The 23,095-nt window shown below is 47.8% G+C and overlaps 1 protein-coding gene across 18 annotated transcripts in view; it reads right to left on the reverse strand.

Annotated features, from left to right (window-relative positions):
- The window catches only part of LOC114845082 (adhesion G protein-coupled receptor L2-like), a 115,647-nt gene that overhangs the window by 43,548 nt on the left and 49,004 nt on the right, over nt 1-23,095 (reverse strand). For 14 of the 18 annotated variants that reach the window (XM_055504002.1, XM_029132889.3, XM_029132888.3 and 11 more), the window contains 5 exons: nt 22,136-22,349; nt 8,273-8,486; nt 4,252-4,361; nt 2,012-2,026; nt 31-831 (listed from right to left, as the gene is read on the reverse strand). In XM_055504002.1, coding sequence (XP_055359977.1) covers nt 31-831; nt 2,012-2,026; nt 4,252-4,361; nt 8,273-8,486; nt 22,136-22,211 — 1,216 coding nt within the window. In that variant the 5' untranslated portion in view covers nt 22,212-22,349. The remainder of the gene's footprint in view (nt 1-30; nt 832-2,011; nt 2,027-4,251; nt 4,362-8,272; nt 8,487-22,135; nt 22,350-23,095) is intronic. The other 4 variants (XM_055504004.1, XM_055504005.1, XM_055504003.1 and 1 more) reach the window with 1 other exon arrangement.

Consider the following 23,095-nt stretch of genomic DNA (forward strand, 5'->3'; position numbering starts at 1 on the left):
TAAACCAAACACAAATGGAGCAGCCCTCACCTTCTGCGGGATCCGGCGGCCCAAAGTCCAGGTCGTAGCGCAGGATGTAAAAATTATTCCACACGTACAGCTGGTTGTCCCTGGGGTTGTAATCCACAGCGGTGATGTACTGGTACTGGTTGGGGAAGAGGATGTCGGTGTACTCGCCCTGGCTCAGCTTGGTGTTGTAGATGTAATCGATCTGGCTCCGGCTGGCCTCGCCCTCGTTCTCCTCGTAGGTGGAGCGGACCACGTGCAGCACGCCGCACACCATGAAGGCGTTGGAGGCCGAGCGCTTGTCGTACGCCGTGTCCCAGGTGGCCTCGAAGCGCAGCGTGTACGGGTTGAGCTGACTCAGCACGATGCGCCCGTTGTTCTGCTCCGTGGCGTAGATCACCCACAGGCCCCTCTCGTCCACGGCCAGGTCGATGTCCGTCTTGCCGCCCCAGCGGTAGGGCGAGGTGTCGTGGTAGTTGGCGTTGTTGACGATGGCCTCGCCGCTCTTGATGCGCGTGCGCAGGTCGAACTTGACGATGTTGCGCGTGCGCTCCTTGTTGAAGAAGATGGCGCCGTCGTAGGCCACGAAGCCCGTCCCGTCGACGCGGTGAGGCAGTTTGTATGTGATCGTCTGGCGGCCGTTTTTGAAGTCCTCCAGGGACGGGTACTCGATGAGGGTGTCGGTGCGGTACGGGGTCCAGGGCATGAAGAAGACCTTGTCTCCAGCCTGCAGGGGGTCTTTGCACCACGAGCCGGCTTGCTGCTCTGCCTCGAACAGGAAGGTGGCGGCTCCTACACCCTTCAGAGTCCCGGGACAAATGAAAACTAGTGACAGGGAAGAAAGTGACAATCAAATGAGGGGACGTTTAAACAACACGCGCGCCACGTCTCACACACATGACTCTTGCTGCTGTGCAACTCAAGTGAAGGGACAAAAAGGACTGTGAATTTGGAGGAACTAGTTCTGTTTCATTTACTACCGCTAATGAGGGAGAAAAGAAAATAAAGGAATGCGTCGCAGCGATTCTTCAGAATGAAAAGGGTGAGGTTAAGAGAACTTGCATCACAAGGGTCTGCTGCTACATCCTAACGGGGACAAAATCAAACGAGATGTGAACAAAAAAAAGGTAAAAATCCTGCAAATGAAAGACACTGGAAATGGGACGAGTTCACACACTCGGGTTTCTTTTATGGTCTCCTCTCTCTCTTCTTGTTTTAATAACAGCCTATCTCTAACGTCAAATGCCACACGGACAGCTGAGTGTATGGGTACACTGCACATGCATACTCAGATGGCTGAGGTCATAAACCAAAATGATGGGGGGGGGGCAGACTTGACACCTTAGGAGTGATAAGAGTGAGCAACAGGTCGTGAATGACTCTGGTGGCAGCAAAGCAGAGGTAAGATGGAAGTGGAGGTTGGGGGGAACAGATCGAACAAAAGTGGTAAAGGATTTTCACTACTTCTGTGGCAAAGGACAAGAGAAACCACTGATGGGTGAGGGAGGCCATGGCAAAGTTCCCATTGACACTGTTTTAGATTAATTGGTTCAAGATGGAAAGGGACACAGTGAATTCTTGTTTTCTTTTCAACTTTTTCTTTGGTTTGTGCCAATCTCACTCAGCCATCACTGCTATTTCACATCACGTGCTATGGGTGCAGCAGAATTAGGGCCAAGCAAACTACGAACTGAGCCAAATAGGAATAAACACACAACTAGTCATTCGTCAAGGTTAAAACAGTGCTAAACAAGAGTCCCTGGAACAAATCAAGTGCAAACTCTTGGTGTTTTTCTTTCCCATTGCAAAGAAAAAAAAGGCTACATTTGGTGACCGTGGGTGTCATTTGGACTCCATGGGTGCATACAATCCTCCTATGGGTATAGCATTTGACAGGAAGGGCAATCAGGAGGGGAGGGGGGGGAGACGTGAGGGGGGGCTGTACTCAACACCACAGAACAAGGAGCTAAAGAAGGGGGAGGGAAGAACCAGACCACTCATTTACCTTTTTGCTCCACTTCTATTTCAGGCATTGGAAAAGAAAGCAAAAAAAGAGTGCAAAAAAGGGAGAGAAAGGTTATCACGAGTCAACCACCAGGTACAAAGAGAAGAATTAGTCGGAGGATACTGACAATGAGACGAACTGCAAGGCAGAGCTGGGAAAAGGAACTAGAGAGAAATAAATGGATGCTTGTTAATGAAACGGCTGCTCACCCTAGGACATAGAAACACGCAAGTTATGACCAGACGCAAGCTCTGCGCCGGGCTTCGAGATTTTTCATTCTTAGCGCCTTTAACTGCCAACAAAGTGACGCATCGGCCACTTTAAAAGCAGAATATACCCCGCTAAAAAAAAATGCTTCTCTTAAGTGGTGGGAGGAAAAAAATCGTAAAGTCCCGGTGATGTTTAGGTGGATAACATTCTTAGAGAAACAGCGCAGGAGTTGTTTTTGGCACGTCCAGGCCGACCATGGAATTCGTTCAAACTTTATAAACACAAATCAAAAAATCCGACTCCGAGCTGCCTTGCCCACACACGTAAGACTTGACACGGCGCTAACGTTACACACCGAACTTTCAAATGAACCAGAGAGAGCAACAGTACATGGGATGACTGATGAGCCTTCGGCCTAACATGGGTTTCTCTTAGTGGACTGTGTAGCTGCATACAAAAAAGGGGGGGGCTAGAAATAATATGGACTAGATTGGAGGTTTAAAAAAAATGAGAGCAGAGAGGTTAGTGTGGGAGGGAGGGGTGAGAGGGGCAGGAGGTAAAAGGGAGGTCTGTTTGAAAGGAGAGAGAAAAAAAGAGTGAATATCGCCGAAAATGTTTACAATTCATCAATTTAAATACTAAGTACTTTCCCAGGCCCACGTCTGCTGGTATAAACTACTCTGAAACACCCTTTTAAGGTAGATTAACTCCGATCAGATAGCGCAGACAGACTTTAAAATAATGCTGAATTTGTACAGTACGGTCAATAAAATGATTTCTTTGGCTCAACTAGAGCTAATCCATGACCAAATGCAGAACTGTGGAGTTAATATGAGGAAAGAGGCAGAATAATCCCACAATTTTATTATATGATCTGTAATATGTTTCCAGAGAACACCAGCGAGTGTAATGTACTTAGCAGGATCTCCCTGGTAATGTCAGCGAAATCTACCAAATCTGTAGTTAATTTCAAGGGTCAGTTCACACGAATCACAAGAAACACATTCCCCCTGTTATCCCTGGTGGTATCTAGTCATGCAGATAGTTCTGGTTTTACTTCCCTAAATTTGGGAAATCTCTGCTTCGGAGACTTCAGACGAACCCCCCAATACAATGCAAGTGAATGGAATTCTGTTTGTGCAGCTCGCCGCAATGAAAAAAAAAAACATTTTTATAGGGACTGTTTCTTCAGTGTAAAGTGGGTCCAAGCAAAACAGCTCAGTGAGGCCTGTGGAACAACTAGAATAACAAGAAGTCTGTTCCCTGGAAGACATTTCTCTTTATTAGTTTGTAAAATTTAAATAAAAGTCCCCTTTGGCCGCTCTAGTTGGTTTATATTTGCCACCGCGTGTGTTAAAATACTGCAGGTTCTGGCAGAGGTCGTATTAATGTTTTGCATCCTCTAGCTTCAACCTGTCATTACATCATAATAACAGATGTAACCTACTTATTTTCCCCCGGTCGCAGCATCATTGATTTAATAGGTTTAAACTATAAGGAACGTAAAATAAGAGGAACACAAACAGTCTTTACAGATACTGGCCTGCAGACAGTTCATTAATAAGAGATCAGCAAGAAGTTTCATTCAACTCATTACGGACTTTGCTTTAATTATGTGCCACACGGTCCAGTAAGAAATTTGTTGGATATTTTTGCCAACTGAAAGCTAGATCCAAAATAGAAGCAGCTACATGTATCAGGAGCCGAATCAAAAGACAGGCGTCATGAAACGATGCTTTAAAAAAAAGCAAAAGCATGTGTGTGAGAGAAAAAAATGGGCTCACTCCTTTTTTTGTTTTTGATAATTGGTGTGAACTGACCCTTTAAATGACTGCAACAGTTTACGTTTCAATGCAATATGTCACTATTAATGCTACAAGTCTTCGTCCAGATGCTTCCAGGGGTTCAAGCGACCTCTGTAAAACAAACGCGTACGCTGCGTACAGAGAACAGCACATCTGTCAAGACTACACACACTTTGTAAACACACAATAAAGAGTTTCGGTATGAGATCTGGATGCAATACTTACTATAGGGAACACACTCATACTGGACCTCTAAGTACTTGTAGGTGCCAGGGCATGGATCAGGAAAGACATCAGAGCCAGTGACAACCACACACTGCGTACGGTTGTTGCACCTAGAAAGAAAAGAACATTGACCAGAGATTTGATCACGATTGCCCACAGCAAGAGAACTCGGCAAAAGACAACATTCACAACAAGGAGCGGGGGGAAAGTTCATTGTTACGGCTACAATGGAAGTGCTGAAATCCGGGCTGCGACTGTCACATAAGCTTTCTACCTTAAACCTTGGCAAACGGAAAGAGGAATGAAAGCATTAAGGAGGAGTAAATGAATGTGAATGAATGCGATAATGAATAACCCAGTGAGGAAAGAGCTACAGGCATGCTAGGAATTAGCGGTGGCATTTCCTTTAACGGCGTCTTCATACCCGCTCTTGAAAGGGAAGACATTCATTAAAACACTCACGGCAGGTGGCCGCGACACAGGAATGGGCGGCGCCCGGCGAGCGGCGAGCGCGACCGCGTCCCTCTGCGAATTAACATGTCCTCATGTGTGAATTGCGAAGTTAGCGTGCCGGTGGACGGCTGGCGGGCGCCACAGAAGTTCAAGAAGAGAGGGAGCAGCCGACGACTGAGTTTGTGTAAATACTGTGCAGGGTGAGACTGGCTCCACTTCAATCAACCTCTCTTGAGGCCGAGGGAATGAGAAGTAATAGAGGCAAACAAGGAGAGGGGGGAAAAAATGGTGCCAAAATAGGACATTCAACAATTTGCAAGCCTGAGATAAATATTTCAGAAGGTCAGTAGCAGTCATGCAAGTTGGACATATATTTCAACATTGGATGTGACTTTCAAACAGCCATTAGTCATTCAAGAGGCTTTCTGTCACTGCAAACAGGGAGAGAGCTGCACAACAAGCACACAAAGCCTCCACTGTGTCTCTTTAATTACAACTAATGTCATGAGTAAAAAGGAATATGTCTGCACATTAGCTAGCGGGGGGGCTTTAGACTCCAGCCGCATGCAGCCAGCTTTACGTCCCTCTGAAACTAATGCATGATTAAACACGTGGCGTGACTGAAAACATGCTAAGCGAACAGAACACAGGTGACAACGCGCTTCCAGCTGCGCGTCACTGCGACGAGAGCTGCTGCAGGAGAGAAGGGTCACTGCATCAGAATGTGAAGCGGGTGACAGCAGGCGACAGCGGCAGCATCCCTTCAAATGCAGCCGCGGAGACTCCGCTTTAATGAGTGTCTGGAGGTGACTGACAGCGGCTCCCGTTTCTGGAAATTGTATCTGCTTGTTTATTTCCCATTCACTTCATTTGATTTGAATTTAAAAACACAACATGCAAAGTTTAATGACTTGCACTCCCAGAAAAAACATTAACTCCTGCGAATAAACGCCCTGAAAACAATCAGGCTTTTCCTCTCAAGTACATCCCATGCAAGTAATGAAGGACGTGTGCCTCAAATAGCTGGTATTGCTGGAGGTTGGAGCAGAGGAAAAGGACTGAAACAAATGCTAATTGTGGCTGCTTGGTTGTGATCTGGGGCTGCTTTGCGTCTATGGAAGACACCCCCAGGCTTCTTTCATGCGTGGGGACGTCTTATGTTGACCCTGAGGCCCTGAGGAGCATCGGTGGACCTTCGACCAGAACACCGGACGTCTCGGTCCGGCCTGTGGGCCCGTAGATCGGCCACTCTACTCTACTAGCAGTACACGTTTGATACTCTGGACGCTTTGGTTGCTCTGCTTTTAGCTCTACTTTGGTCGTTACTAGCTTCTCTCGGGCTGTTTCGCGGCTAAATGCGCCGCTGTTTTCACAAATTAGCTGTTAACTTTGTGAGCCTGCTGTTTGCTGTTGGGCAGATGAATGTCTTGCGGGTTTTATCAGACTCCTCTTCCACGCTGTGGCTGGTTTGCTGCTATAAAAACACCCTGACATTACATATTTAGTGGAACTATTCCACTGGAGATAAGGGGACAGGACCTAAATAGTCCTTGCACCATTACTAGTGGTTCCATTCAGGTTGTAAGAATTCACTCTGACATTTATTCTGCTGGAACCTTTATATCCTTCTGCTTGGGAGGCAGACGTTGTTGCTAAGCATTCTGACACGCTTCCTCTGGTTTTAACTGCAGATGAAATCAGCGCATGTAATTCCTACTGCCCTGAGCACAGTCTCATGATATTAAAGTGTCTGAGTCCCACTCGCTTCCCATTTGAGAGTTGCCCCTCTGCCGATGTAAAAGATTTATTCTGTTAGTTTTACCGGGTCAGGGAATAGGTGGCCGTCGAAACAAGGTAATGCATGTCAATAAGACAACCTTTTCGCGAGCATATTTGTGTGTGTGAATGGTTTGTGTATCTACACCGGTAGAAAAACAGAGGGGTGAAGCGAACAAGGCTGCCGGGAGAGAAAGGTCAGACATACCGTCCATTTACGCTACATCTCCGAGAGAATGAGCACCTGAATAATAAACAGGCCCTTCATACATTTTTCATCCGGCCACTTTTTGTGTCGGCAACCAAACCGTCTACTCGACAAAACACTTTGATGTAGATCTCGAAAATCACGCCATTTGATTTGTGTCTAGTCACTGATGAATACGACGAATTCAAAGCAGAAAAGCCGCCACCATGCGCAGTAGGCATCCCACTGTTCCTCTCTCCCCAATCGTCTTTAAATGTTTGTTTATCTGTCAGCGCTACCGTCTTTTGTCAGAACTCTCAGTATCGGCAGGGCATCGTGTTTTATTGTGACGCAGCTTAAACATCCTCTCTGCTTCAGTTCGCCGCAGACTTAAAGGGCCCCGATCGGGATCTCACGACGCTGTGTGACTGCTTCAACGTCCCTGGTTATCGCATCAGCCTCAATTATGGTCTGGAGCCCGTTTGATCTGAATCATTAGAATAATCATGTTTAAGGGCTCGTGGTGCGGAGTCTCCTCAAAGCCTTTCGCTCGCACGCCACCTCCGGGGAATCTTCGGCGGAGATAAGTTTTAAGTGCAGCTCCCGGCGAGCGAGAGTCCGACTTGTCAACAGATGTGGCGCCCGGCGTGGCGGGTTTTAGTCAAACCAGAGGCCGGCGGCTCTGTCAGCAGTGCGTTTGCTGTACGAGGGCTCTGGGACCGCGCTGTAAATTTAGAAAGACGGAGAGCGAGCGAGGCGGCAGGACTCGATCTATTTCCGAGCGATTCTGTAGCGTGTAGTGCCACGTCTCATGGGAGTAAATACAGGAGTGAATGATGTGTGTGTGTGTGTGTGTGTGTGTGTGTGTGTGTGTGTGTGTGTGTGTGTGTGTGGGGGCGATGACACTCAGAAGACTGCTAACATGGAGGGGGGCTAGGTTAGGACAGAGCAGTGCATTTAAAGATGAACTGTGTTGGTTACTATTTATGAATACTTCATCGGATGCCCTTTAAAAACACAGACACCTCTGGGGGCCGGCAGCAGTCGAGATGATGTGTTGCCGCGCCGCCTTTTGACAGCGCGGCAGCATCCTGTGAGAGGGGAAGCGGGATGAAAGGCTTGATGATGGGCATTGCTCACTACCTGAGGCAAAGCCACTTCACTACAGTACAAGTGTTTGAACAAAGCAGTCCCGGTGTTCCACACGGGGAATTAGGGGGGTGTTGGTGTGACTCCCAGTCTCTCTGAGAGCGGCTGATTATGAGTCAAACGACGGCAACGACGCGCAGCTGGTGTGAAGAGCTCTGCGGCATGGATGTCAATTTCTAGCCATCAAGAGTTAATCTGTGCCCCAGTTTCTGGATTTCAAAATGCCACCTACATAATCTAGTCAATTAAGGAATGAGAAAATATTAATAGCGCTAAGATGTTGATTAGTTGTCCAGGATGAAGGTGGTTGTGTGAGCAGGGTGATAATTTACGCTGTGCTTTTGTGTGCAAATATGTCGCCTGGCTGAAAGGGGAAGAAAATGAGGTCAATACGTTTCCTCTCTGGCTCCTGGTTGTGTTTGTGAAATAAAATCCCGCCTCTCCCCAGCGTTTTACCTTTGTGATATAATCTTGTAGGCGTCGGGGAGGTAGCAGTTGACGTTCTCCATCTGGAACGGGTCCGCGTCGCAGATCTTGTCGTCGGTCCGGCCGTAGTTGGCCGTCTCGATCATGATGACATCACTCCCCGGGCAGCGGAGATCGATTGCGTATCCTTCGCAGGAGAGCTCTCGCCGGACGAGGCCGAAAGGCAGGGCCGCGCGGCTGAACCCTGGCGCACACAAGCAGAGGGGGGGGGGAGTGAGCAAAAATCCACTGGCACAAAATAAATAGGCAACAGCAGCCCAGTGTTTACCGCAGCTTTAAACAGACGGGCCATTACAGGAACCGGGAGAGACGAAACAATTCATCCCTCCACCGCTCTGTGGTCTTGAATTTTGGCTAAGGCATCAGATCTTAATTCATTGGAGACCAATAGTAACCTCATAAATTCTCGACCAAACACAAAAGCTGCAGAGCATCAGGAAGCCCTGCACCTCGAGAACATCCACCGCAGATCCAAGCCTTTTCAAGCTGCCTCCGCGCTTTCTGCTGCTGTAGCTGCTCTGTGAGGCAGGACAGAGAAAAAGGCAGAATCCCGGCAGATTGTAGTGTAATATAATCCATTTTACAGTGTTGGCGATCGAAGAGGGGACTGTCTGGAGTCCACACAGGAGGGAAAAATCTATAGGTGGAACACAGACGATGGGAGAGCAGCCAAATAGCGCTACTTTGGGGGGAAATTAACTATTTCATTCAAACCTGTCTCCCCTTCGGCAAGTTACACTCAACTGGTTTATTTCTTGGTATTTCCTTCCTCTAAATAATAAAATGTCATGTCACCAATAGCGGAGCTACGAATGTGAAGATGTGCAAAGGGAGAAAAGGCAATAAGAGAGAAAAGAGAACGTAAAATCCATTATGAGGTTAAAGTGATCCAAAGTTTTGTTTTTTTGTTTTTTTTACAAAAAAAGCGATTTAACTGTCTGCAATTCTGAGAAAACAATTAGGTAAAATCTAAGTAGAACATGCAAATGTGTTCCATTTAAGAAGTGCAAGCAGAGCGCTGCATGAACTGTCAATAATCGCCGCTGTTTGCAGCAATAGTCGGCCCCCGAGGGGGCAGCTACCATTTGTATTTTCTGCACTGCTTTCTCCTAATTAGCCCTCCTTTCAGCCCGCTACCTTTTCCATGCTTCCATCGGCACCGCGGTATTGTCATGTACTAACACTTACCCCCCCCCCCCAAGGTTCACTTTGCCCCCTCACTCTAATTATCCTCACACGTCTGACAGCCGGGGCCTGATGCAATTAGCATTGTTTGAACTGCTCAAAGTTGAAGTGATTCCGGCTTGAAATTCCTACCTCGAAACCCCCGGCCCACATGTCTGCTAGTCATTTCAGCCCGCTGCGCCTGGCTCTGCCTCGGTTATAATGATATTCTATGTCAGGCTGCACATGTCACACCGGCAAACAGGCAGAAAAAAAAGCACATGCATAGACATCTGTAAAACATATACTGTCCAGATTGTAATGTTGAAGTCATTGCATATTAGGAGAAACTTCTGCACACGCTAGCAGTGGTAGCAATACACCAAAATATGAAACTAATGGTATAAATTCTCTGGCACTTGGCCACTAGACATTTCATTATAATACCATGATCTATCTAATGGCCAGTAGATTCTGCTTAGCTGGACTGTTTATCACCTCATTAGGAGCCGTCAGTGTAGCCGAACCATAAGTGCGGGGCTGTGGGGTCACTCCATCTATTCCAATAACCACTACAATTACCCAAACCTTTCAGAAAACCTGTCCAGAATGGTGGATGATAAAACACAGGGAGAAGTCGCCGGGTTTACTGCAAAAGACTAATGATCGTCCCGCCTGCCATTGCTCATGGAAGGAGTGACGGGTTTATCACAGCAGCCGCAGAGAGCAGACAGAAAGAATGCATTTCATGGGCTTTTAAAATTCTGAGCCGGGAGACTGACGTGCGGCTAAGACACCCTCGTGGACACACACATGCACACGCCATCTGCCTTTGTAACCTCCTTTCTGGGGCTGTCCACCGGCGACACTGCCCATCTATCACACCACTACGGTGTGATGGCATGCTGCTGTCAACACCGGCCTAGCGATTGATTAGGCCTGTGCCTCGCCAGCCTCTTCTTCCTCCCTCGCTCGCTTGTATAGATCTCCCTGCTCACAGGCTAACACTACATCAATTAGGGGGAGTATCTGGACTGTACTGGCAGCCTAAAGAACAAATTGCTTCATCTCCAAACTGTGGATGGCCTCCGTTTCATTAATGACCGTCTTGTCAACGCCTAAATGGGCAAATAATGACAAACCTGTCAAAAAAAGTTAAAATATATATAAAGGAGATTTTTCCTTCTGTAAAGGAGCTGGATTCAAGGAAACGTTTATTGGGCCGACTTAACTGGATGTTGCTTCAGATGTTAGAATTTAAGCACAGCTAAGAAAGAAAACCCTTGCGACAACAGAGACTTCCGAATCTAGAGGTGAGTTTTTTTTGTATTTCTTTAAGTTTTAAACAAGTTTGGGGAGATTTCGAACAGAGCGGTTGATTGTTTGTGTGCACAAGTGTCGGCGTCTTAGGGAGGTAGGAAAAGCTTTTCATCTCGCGTTCTGTGCTTTTGTTTGACTGTTCAACTTTGCGGCAGTTGTCGACGGCGACAGAAGGCCACCGGCTGCGGTGAAAACACTGTCAAGAAAGCTGCAGGGAAGGAAATCCATAACACAATCCCCGCGTGAGTGTGTAAAAATATAAAAAGTCCAAAATGTGCTGCTCTCGCTGTATTTGTACGTCAGATTAACATCAAACTGCACAATCTGGGCACATATTTTCTAATTCTCGATGTGGCACGGTTAGTCAAATCGCCATGGTAACCACTTTGACTTAGCTATAATTGGCTGTGATCCCTGCTCCTGGCCTTGTTGACACGGAGCCTTATCTCGCATTCTGGTCAGCGAGTGACTGCGAGGAAAGTAGCTTTTCAGATTCCTCCCCCTGACCTGCCTGCTAAGCCGCCTTTTGAGCTCATGAGACCAAAGCAAGGGCCACAACTGCTTCTCAATATGTTGCATTCTGGAAGTTTTTCTCCATCTCCAGCTGACAGCCTATAATTCACTGGCGACAACCCCCCCCCTCCTCATAGTACATATTTTGTTTTCAATCAACACCCTTGAAATTGGAAGTGGCACTGTGCCTCAGATGGATACGTCTGAAGCCATCCACGGAGTTACACTCTGAGGCTTTTAAAACCCTGGAGATGGAACCAAAACATAATGGAGGTTTTGGTGGGGAGCTGTTGCCGTTTGGTGGCGGCGAGCGTCGGACCATAACACACACGTCGAGGCTCCTCTTTGCTGCTCTTTCAGCCTTCAAGGGCACAGCGCTGACCAACCTTTAACCCGGCGAGCTCGGCGGCGTAAAAAGGACTTCAGGCGGTGGGAGGAAGAATCTGGAGGAATGTTTGATCAGTCCAAAAGAAAAAGAAAAAAGTGGGCCATTTTCGGAGGGTAGACGGAGCGGCGAGGTCTGGCACAGACAGAGAGCAAAGGCGTTGGTTGACGCTTGTCATCCTCCATTAAGGTTCCTTTGATTGGCCTTTGTGGTCCTGGAAACGGCAAACAGCTGCATGCAAATGGCCCCGTTTCCCCACGGCTGGCCCCCATTGTTCTGGGCTTGGGTTTGACAGGGACGCCTTTTCTCGGGCATAAAGGAGGGTGTAGCCTTTAGTCAAATAAGAGTGCTCCCACCGTGGTCACAGCGGGGGTACTTAAAAGATTGTTTGTCTTTTTGTGTTGTTTTATTCCCGAAATTACTGGTAGCCAACATCTCTGGAAGAAAGAGCAGATCTTAAGAGTCAAGCTTTTCCTCCCGATAGCAGGGAATGCATCCGTAATCCAATATCCGGACTGACGCAGTGGTCATACCACGCGGTGGACTCTGGCAAAGTGAAGATTTTTAGTGGGAATTCATTAGGCAACAAAAAATGAGAAAACATATTAGAATTATTATTGAAGAACAAAGAGTCATCTGTGTTTTCCCTCTGCTGAAGCTCCTTTGTTCTTTAAAACAGATTAAAAACTTGAAGTAAAGGAACTTTTTGATTGAACGCCAGGGAATGAAATTAGCTTAAAAAGAATCTAATTGCGCCGAACCTTTTTAAGTGTGGAACGAAACAAAAGCACACGTCACCGTGCAGGCACGCGCCTCTAAACTGTCTATATGGACTAGTTCAGCAGACGAGGCGCTTCCATTCCCCGCGTCCGTTCGAATGAGGGCCCCCGGAAACGTGCAACACGAGTTCACAGATTCGGGGCATGTCCGCCCATCAGATGTGAGAGACTCGCTGAGGCGAGGTGGGAGATGAGCGAGGAGATTTGGGATTCGCAAAATAACACCTGCTTTTTAAACACAGGCAACACCCCGAGATCACTTGGCTGTGCCACGTCGGCTCGTATTTCACTCCGAGCGTCCTAATGCGGTGAAACACTGGAAATCCAGTTGACATATGGCACCATCTCCCATGACACTTTAGTCCCCGCTCTGGTCCGCATTGCTGGGAACTGTTTCTAAAGGCAGTGTCAGACAAGACCACAAACCCCGGGGCTACACCCGCCTTTCCCAGACAAGTGCTATCAGACACTCTTGATTCCGATATAAGTATTCTAAAATAGAAACTGGCAATACGGGAGTCCATTTGTGGTTAGGCGAGGCGCGCAGAGTCATATCCCTTTTCTCATTTCTGGTGATATGCGAATTCAGCGATGCCACTTCAAATTCCAAAGCCACAAATTTGTATTCACAGCCGAAGCCTTCGCTCTAATTCTTCACCTGGATGTTTCCCCGACGTGTAAAAAAATAAAAAAAACAGGAAGGATGGAAGGAAAACAGTAGGTGGGAGGAGAGAATCACACGCGCTCCATGTCGACGCATGTCTCGTTGAAGAGGTTTAAGGGGAAGGATTTGTCATATTGCTGAGGCTGAGTGAGATAGACCCCGCTGCTCCCTCTTAACTCCACAGGTGGGTCCATTTAGAGGAAGCTAGATCCTATCCTGCAGGATGCAAGCGTGTAATGTTTCCTCTTTGAGGGGGGAAAGGCACGAATTTAAAGGGGAAACACAGTATTTTTGCAGTTTGGGTCTCACTATATCATAAAAAAGTCGCCCAAGCAGCGAGTGTCCAATTATTGACGTTCTGATTCCTCGACATGATGGCCTGCACAATAGTCACCACGCTGTTCTTTGGCTTCGCAGGATCAAAAGCTCTGCAGCACAAGTGGAAGTAATATTTTGAACCAGGCTTGTGGTTTTGCTCTTTTTGGCTGGAACCTGTTGCTTCAGTCCAGCCTGTGACTGTTTGTTTGGGCACTAAAGATCCTTTTGCAGGGTTTTCTGTTTTGCACATGAAAAAAACTATATTGTACGTAAACTCAGGAACATGAAGCGTTAATAATATCTTGTGCCATGAGCTATAAGCTCGGAGCTTTAGAAGTCCCACATCTGAATTTTTCAAACCAAGTTGGGAATAGAAAAATGACAGTGATCTATAAATCAAAAGATCATGACTGGGAGATAAATGGGTTCACAGATTTTGGAAAGACGCAGCCCATGATATGCACAACATACTTGGAATGCATCGTTCGTTGTGTTTTGATGCTGCAGAAGTCACTCCCTGGGATTACACGTTGCACTGAAAATGTTTAAGTTTTTCCACCACCGATGCACAGTCGACACGGTGGATTACTCTGGCTCCCCAGAACAGCCGGCTCAGCTGCAGAAGACTGCAGATGAACAATTTATCCCATGAGAGCAAGACTTAAAGAAGAAAAAAAGAGCCCATAAAAGCCTTTAAAAGTGCAGCGGTATAATGACTGTGTCTTAATTTGGCCGCAAGAATCAAAGTTTTCTCCTCTGTCGATTGGCTGAATGATCCCTGACCCTGTGGGAGAACATCAAAGTAAACGAGAACGGATAGAAGGAACGCGTCATTCCTTCAGTACTACTTCTAATCCTCCAAATGCAAAAAAAAGGTCAGCGCTGAATAGAAGTCACATTTCAGAGACACTACTGGATACAATGTCTTCTTTTGTACGGTCCGTGGACACATCACTCAGATTAAAGCAAAGTGTAATTCAACACCTTGTTCAATCCACTGAGACTTCAGCTCTTTCATAAACATACAAATAACTGTCACAGAGGCTAAACATTTGGAATCAGCTCGTAAGATGAAAAAAAGCCCATATGCTCCCAGGAGAGCGCCATCTGACAGAATTAGTTCATAGCGTCTTCAGACTCGCGCATGCTGTTGCGTCTTTTTCGGAGGGAAGTTGATGAAACAGGCAGAAAGAGGTGAGCGAAGGCACCTCTCCTGGTTACACATGGGCTATGGTTTCACAGGTTTGATCTGCCCTGAGTGATTCTCAACTCCGCTTAAAGCCCATATTTTACCCATGCACTTAAATCCCAGCTGGATTTTCCTCTCGCAAAAAAAAAAACAAAAAAAAACACACGTCTCCGAATAAGTCAGGTGCCTCCCTGAGGGTTGAGATGAAGAAGGAGGAAAAAAAAGGCACAGGATGAAGTGCAGAAAGAGCAGGGGAAGGAAGGAGGAGGATGTGGGCTCGTCTCCATCACATGCTTGCGTCTCAGCGCTTGTTTGCCGGGGCACAGACTCTGTTTCACCCTCCTAATCACCCCCCCCCCCCCTCAGCAGAGCTGAGTCCAGGAGGCTTCCTACACGTAGACAGGGCGGCAGCAGAAGCTGCAACCGCAACGGGGATGACGCCAATAATGAGCCGCACGCGACGGGAACAGCGCAGAACAGAGATCAACGCCTTGGGACCATAATGAACACGCGTGGCTGATAAAACAGACACGAGCGTCGCCTTCACGCAGTCGCGGAGCTTTAGACGCGGCGGTGGGAGAGCTTTCCATGGGCCCAAGTCAGGCTTAAGTGCTTCATCGCTGATGTTCCGTGGTTTAAGTCGATGCAGAAGAAGTTTAATTCTGACAGATGTTTTTCATCTCGTACACATTTCATTGCATATTAAAATGCAATTTTTAATGCAATTAGGGCACAGACTGTGCTGGCTTGGGTTAATGGGCGATTCTTATCAAGGATGTCTTCAGGACACATCCTGCTCTGCCGCTAACAACGTTCCTACCACTGGAGTCCAGTATTTTTTGTTTTTTTTTGCAGAATTCATACGCCGGACTCCGGCATGCAGGCAGAATACGCTTTTAAAATGAGCCGGTCCCAGCGATGCGAGCTCGTGCCCAGATGCTGAAAGATAAAACTGATTAATGTGGATGGGGGAGGCCGCGCTGACCTGCCGGGCAAACATCGCGTGACGAGCATCGCCACCAGCAAGCTAATTTACCAACACGAGGGCCGGTGGCTGCGCGCGCTGTCTCGCTATCACTGGATAACCATGATAGAGCTCATTATTTTCTGTTCCCAAGAATATTGATTTTAACAGAGTTGGTGGATTTTTTTTTAGCCACTTTATTAGGGACCCCAGTGCAGCAGCTCTGACATTTTACAAGGTTATAATTTCTCACACCGGTGATAATGTTTGGATGGTTCTAATGTTATGGTCGTTTCTTACAATGTTGTAAAAGTAGAATTATTGGCAGAGTTGCTGTGTTGGCTTGAATCCGACTGCACAGTAATGTAATGAGGTGGCCAGTGAGAGTGGATGCATGTTAAATAATTTGAGAGTCTCACATAATAGAGGTGTAATGGATACAGTGTAAAACTAGTCCACAGACGCCCGCGGCTGACTCCATCAAACACGTGACCTTGCCTCGCAGGTCGCATCGGCCTGTGGAGAGACTCCCATGCATACAAAGGCAGCGCTCACGCCCCGTGTCTGCATATCGGGAATGCGTCGACTGTAAAGTGCAACCGGGCCGGTGCTGGGGGCGTTTATGCAGCTCTGTTTGGACTCCCTCTCCCTAAGTTCTACCAGCAGAGTTAGCGGGGGGGGGGATATCCAGGAACATTCCTTGGCAATAAGCTCCTGTTATCTCTGGAACACTGACCACTTTGATTGACTCGAGCGTGATGACCTTGCCCCGTTCCCCTCCACCAGAAAACAGGAGCGCCGATAAGAGATGCACAGATGGGGAGATCTTGATGACAGACAGTTTCCTGCCCCTCATCGACGATGAGGCCATTGTGCTTCGCACGCTCAATGGGGAAATGTGCTACAAGAGGGGGTCAATGCGGAGAGCATAAGGCAAACAAAACCCTCCTTTGTGCTGGGCTGCTTCTCGGACTTTTTTCTTGCTGTGTACTTATTCAATTTCCTGCACGGCAGGAGAGGGCTTCCTTATCTCGGACTGTTTATACCTGCAAATCGGCTGGTGGCCTGTTGTTTGCAGGTGACCCGCCCTGAGGTGACATTTAATTCCTGGGCAAAAAAAGAAAAAAAATGTGCGGTCATGCTCGGTGGCACCGGCTTTTGGCCCGAGGAGGTTACTAATACAGTGGAGGCAACAGAGGTGCATTCATGGCCCGTGGGGAGAATTAGCCTGGAGACGCGGAGCCAAGGAGGAGGCCCAGCACACGGCGCTGCTCTGATTTGCATCGTCTATGACCATTAGCCATGTAAAAGGAAGCAAAACCAACACGAGCCAGTGGAACCGCTTTCATCTTATATTTACAGCCCCAGCCCCTCTCTGTCTCTCTGTTTTCCTTTGTCCTCGGCTGACTTAAAAAAGAAAACATGCCGGAAGATCCATGCGCACACCAAAACACACACTTGAGATGCAGAAAGCACATTTACGCAATCCGTCATTATTCCTTGTATTGATTTGTCATCCTTCCCCACTGTCAACACCAGTTTTAACACCAACATTTGCTGTGTAAATGACAACCAGCGCTAACAGAAATGTGAGACCTGATCTGTTATGACATTTCTGACACGGAGCGAGGACGGCAGCCGCGAACGCATCACTTCTGAACAATTTTCACAGAGTAAATATAATTGTAGCCTCTCTCTCTCTCTCTCTCTCTCTCTCTCTCTCTCTCTCTCTCTCTCTCTCTCTCTCTCTCTCTCGTTACCAGCGTGAGCCTTGTTGTTCAAGATGGCCTTCGTCTTCGTTTACACACGACACGCCTCCGAAATCAAGACCCTTTTAAGGAATTAACACTTAAAATGTAAGTCACCGTTAGGGAATAAACAGCTGGAGCGAGTGCGCCGAAGGAAATAAAAAAGTTAAAAATGCTGCCGCAGGTATTTAGTTGGAGTGAAAATCTGCTTTGATTGTCTTAACACAATGTGTCTTTGGTGGTAAATGTTATTTTCTTTTTTTTTTTTTGCTTTTGTCAGTTTTGCGTTTCGCATCTTTGTTTAGCTCGTTTTTCTTTTTAATGAAATTCATTGTGACGGGCCTCTTAGCTATTAAAACCTACTTGATGAGCTGTGAACCAAAGGGAAATTCAACAGGTTCTTGTTGCCTCTGTAAATGCTGTTATTTCTCCTCCAAACATTATTCATGTTGCTGGCAAACACCTCGCCGCACCACAAAGAAAGCTCTATATAGTTTTCTATAACGCAGACTGGATTTTATTTAAAACCCTTCTGCTTCCTCTCAAGATTAAATCCATTACTTTGTTATGACAGCTGAACCGTCCGGTGAAAAAGCGACTTGCACCAAGCAAACCCGAAAGTTTAGACTGTGAGGCAAACTGCTCTTTGGTTGCGGGTCGGACTCATCTATTATCTGAATTACACTGAATGGTGGAGAAAAGAAACACGCAAGTGCGGACAGGAAAGAGCGAGGCCGGCATCTGGTCCAGTGTTTATACAGCGTGTTGCCATAAGGGGTGTGAACTGAACGGCTCCGAGATGCTGCGGACGAGCGAGATTTAAGGCAAGCTTAACAAATGGAATCAAACTGTCAGAAACGTGTGGGCCCCAGTCTATTAAATGAAGTGTCTGTTCATCAGCGAGCCATATAACAGTGACTTTTACAGTCCCGTCTAAACACACAATAAAGCACAGGCCTCTCACCTTCAGGGGAACGGGTTTGCGCTCAGGTTCACTTATTGAATGGAAACATTTCTCGCTGCTTTGCTTTACCAAAAACACACAGGAAATGGCAATAGATCCAGGATGACCCCATCAGGGCTGATATTGCATTTCATTTCCTCCGAGTCAAATACTGATCCCGGAGATTCATGCGAATCGGACTCATTTCAATTTCATGTCCTCCCATGATTCCATACTTTCCATGTTCTCAGTTATTATTAAAAGCGCATATTGTAACAGGGCTCCGCGTCCGGTGGAGGCCGGAGAGCCGCGACGCTGCAGGAGCTGTGACAAAATGCTGACAAAACTGTATCAGTAAATAAGTAAAAGGAGTGGAGGGACGTGATTTATCCGTCTCCATGTGGCTCCCGATCTGCATGAAAGTCCATTCAATCCACATGATGAACCTCCTGTTTTTTGAAAAGCTTCCAGTCGGACAGAATTTCATGCACCACTGATATATCAGACTTTTTTTTTTTTTCTTTCTTACTCTGTGCTTGTTCTCACCACACAGATTGACCAGTCATCTGTGAATCTCCCATGGTTTAGCTGATAATTCATGATCGCCCCGCCACGGACCCGCAGCATTCAATATGAATTATAAAATGGCAAGCCAAGCATATCAATGGATGACAGACTGGATGTGTATGGCCCGGGGCCAGAGAGGAGTTCGAGCTCAATAGCTTTCCCCATTCAGTCAAACCCCAGGACTGGAAATACCAGTGTGGCGCGAGGGAGGGCCTTCCACCAGCACAATGTATGGCACCGCTTGAGACAAATGTTGTGCTGAGACGAATTGTTAACCCTCGCAACCTTTTGGAGGGAGGCACGGGCCCGCTGCAAGGTTCAAGCCGAGGGAAGGGTTTCGCAATCAGAAATAAAGAAATAAAGAAGGAGAAATAAATAAGTCTCCCTTTGAGCGAAATTACAGAGTGCTATGCAGAGCAGCTGGAGGCCTGAAAAACAAACCGGGGAAAGCGGAGCTTTTCAGGAAGCCGGGGCTGCGTTGTGCCGTTTCCTTGCATGTGATTCGCGTCTGCTGATTTGGTTATTCAAAGAAACGCGCGATAATGTCTGTTATTTACACGCTGTGCCCGTGCTGGAACACTGGCTGAGACCTAAACAAACAGCGGCCCTCTGCGGACGCCACGCAGCCGGCGGAGACAAAACCACTTAATCTTTTACATTTCCCATCTGTGCAATATTTAGATATGAAGGCCGAGGTGGCTGCTCTCATTCCGCCGCTGAAACACAGCAGCTAACTAGAAGCGTTGATAGTGATTGCTCAGCAGAACCAACCCCCCCGGGTTTCATCTGCGATTACAGCTCGGGGTCGGTCCCAGCACCACCTTTCGCAGCCACTCCCTTTGAATGTGGTCAGTCTATTACGCTCCTGCAGTCTGAAAGCATCCGATACCTGCATGACCCAGTTTACTCCAGCGGGAGCGTCGCTTCATGCCCGTTATATAATGTCGCAAAGGATGTGGAGGAAATGGAAAATGGAGAGCGCGTAGCAAACTGTAGGAGGAGCCCATAGGTTCAGGAGTTATAGATATTAAATATGACGTGATTTAAAGGTGTAATCCGTCAGATTTGCAGGATTTCCTCCCGGTGGTTGATACTATTTAGGGATGGATTTTTCTGCAGTACTTATTCAGTGTATTGATGCAGCAATGGCATCACCTATAGTAGGTAGTGGAGTCCGCCATTATAATGTACTTCCTACGCAGAAGGGATTTACAGGAAATGATACACGAAGGTAATCCAGCGTTACAGTTCTTAATTTTATCTCACGGGTTCAGCCTCGGTGTCGAGCGCTCATCCCTCCGCCGCTGTACCAGAGATGCTGATACAACACCACACTTCCCGCTGTTGCTGCTCCACATTAAAAGTGATAAATCAGTGGCACGCCAGGCGGCGCCTATTGTAAAGGCGACATATTAGCAGTAGCTGCAACGTCGCGCGGGAGAGCGCCTTCGCTAAAACGCGTCGTTTTTCATTCGCGTTCCTTTCAGCCCGACGAGACGCCAGAGCGTTTAGCTCGGCGTCTGCTAAACGCTTCTTCGGCGGCCGCTTGTTAACCGGCGCCCGTCTGCCGCTCGGTGCTGAGCAAGTGGCGTGAAGCGGCGTCTGAGAGCTTATTAGCTGAAAGATGCCGCCGAGCGCTGCTGAAAAGGCTGCGATGAGGAGTGAGAGTCGTGCAAAGGAAGCGGAGCTGCAAATTCAGGTGATAATTCCCTTCTCATATTGTCATTTGACTTACTGTTAGAATAAATATACAATATGTGGCAGCTTTGAAGGTGAACCTGTCGCATTAAAGGAAAATAATCAATGCTCCAAATACAGACCTAAACTATTTCCCTGGTAGCGGCTAATTCCTTTTGACTTTGCACAAATTGATTGAGTTTGTCAAAACAGAGAGCTGAATGGTGTTCATTCTTCCCACCAGCCCGGGAAGTCGATACCAGGAGCGAGAGAAATCACTTTATTTTGAGGTATGTCAATGAGCATTTCAAAGCCCGAGGAATGTTTTGGGTGAAAACGATAACCTGATTATACCCTCTCATGCTGCGGCGCAGGAGGTAATTATCAAGTCGACTTTTTGTCGCAGGGAGTCCGAGGCAGATCATAGGCGCTGGGACGCAGGCCCTCAGGGCTGGACGGGCTGAAGGTGAGTGGCATGTGGATAGAATCAGATATTGTTTTCAGACAGACCCCTCCCCACCACCGCTACCACACACACAGACGCACATTCTCCTATTGATGGATGGGCAAATATGCATTCTTAGGCCGGAGAGCCTTCACATCAACTGAAACCCAAAACCTGGACATCCTGCATACCAAAGCGCTACTCCTCTTTAAGAAACCCAACAGGGCCGTCGGGCTCCGTCTCCAAGCCCAGGCCCATTCATTCAGCTGTTCCTCAAATGCCACAGCACCAATATTTAACATTATCCAAAATTGCTATTCTACGTAGAAAAAAAAGGCGAATATGTTTGGGAAACATTCGGCACAGCAAGCTCAATAGCAATCTGTCTTGGTCAACTAATTGTACTCCACAGCCAGAGTTACATTATAACTGGAAGAGAAATCTATGACAAAGCAGCAGGAGAGAGAGAGGAAATGCAAAATCCAAAAAGGAAGCCCCCAAAATATGCCTCAACATCAATCTGTAACCGATGCTTGGCAGACGCATCTGACTCACTTTGTTACTGGCTCCCAGTACAGTGGGACCGAGAGGGGGAAGAGGAGCGGTCCCCATTAACAGACATACCAGCATGGCGGCCGTTTGATGATGGGCGTGTAGCGGGGTGTTTGGTGACAATGCTTGTAATTACAGCCAAATGCGATCAGAAGCGAGAATCGGAACCAGGAGCGAGCCTTGGGAAGTCGCTCGAGGCAATTAAAAACAGCGACACACACTCTCGCTCCGCTTTTTCAGATTCAGATGCGGATGAGCAATCTGTTAGCGCGCTCGTCGACGAGCCGCCGCCGTGGAACTTAAGGCTAAGGACGCGCGGCGGCGCATCATGCTAGCGGAGGCGCGTCAGCGAGTGTCCAGGGGCCGCTCGCATTCAGCGAGTTCAGCGCTTCAAACACCTTTTTCACGCTCCAAGGGTAAAACAACTGAAGAGGAACTCGGCAACCTTGGTACATAACAGCCCTTCACTCCTTTTGTGCAGCCGCAACAATGTGTGCTAATAAATTCAACACATTCATAAGCTGAATAATAAGTGGCTTCTTGAAAAGGGTCGACCAGAATCACATTAACACTACTTCCTTGCGAGCGACTCCATGGTAACTCACCTTGTGAACAGTGGAAGCACACGAGGAGGAGCAGGAGCCAGCGGAGCACCGGGCACCTCCACAGTGCAGAGGCCATCGTGCGCTGTGTGCAAACAATCCACGGGCCTCGTGGCTAATAATAGCGGTGCGGAGCGTTGCAGCGGGGGGTCGCGGGGGCCGGGGCGAAGTCAACAGTCGGTGGTGCTTAGAGAGGCATCGCCGGTCATCTTCTCATCTGGAGGAAAGAGAAGGAGAGGGGTTGGTCAGCGCTTTGCTCCGGTTTCACGCTCTCGTTTTCCGCACGTGTCCGCTGCAATAAAACAAGTCATGTTTCTGTGTAATGTAGGAAGAAAACCGTTGTGCAGAATGATTAAAGACGGGGGGGGGGGGGGGGGCGAACAGCTTCTCAACGCTCATTCAACGCTCGCTGGCAAGTTCCGGCTGAATGTTTACACTGCTCCATTCTCTCAACCACCCCCCCCCCTCCCCCCCCATCCCACCTTTCCCGTTCTCTCCCCCGAGCCCCGCGGGAGAAGAGCGCGTCGCCGCTGCAGCAACACGTTCACGCAGGACGCCGGCAGCGACGCGGCCCCGCTTTGCCAGCTACTTTTTGTCTCCTTCCTTATCGAGGGGTGGCAAAAAAAATAAAAACGCAGGCCTTTGTCTGCAGAAGCTGCGAAAGGTTGGAGCCCGAGACAGACTAACACACCCGACAGATAAGCTGCTTACTGAGGTCAAACACTGAGGAGGAATGTGTTGTGTCATATGTGAAATGCTGCACGCACGCACACGCACACGCACACGCACACGCACACGCACACACACACACACACACACAAACACACACACACACACACACACACACACAGGCCAACGTGCACAAACGTATCGTTAAGGACTTGGACACACATCCACACACCCACAAGTTCACACACACTGAGACATACTGTGTCTTGTTTATTCTCTTGTGGTTGCCATCTA

Source organism: Betta splendens, chromosome 17 (assembly GCF_900634795.4).
Source record: "Betta splendens chromosome 17, fBetSpl5.4, whole genome shotgun sequence".
Taxonomy (NCBI): Eukaryota; Metazoa; Chordata; class Actinopteri; order Anabantiformes; family Osphronemidae; genus Betta; species Betta splendens.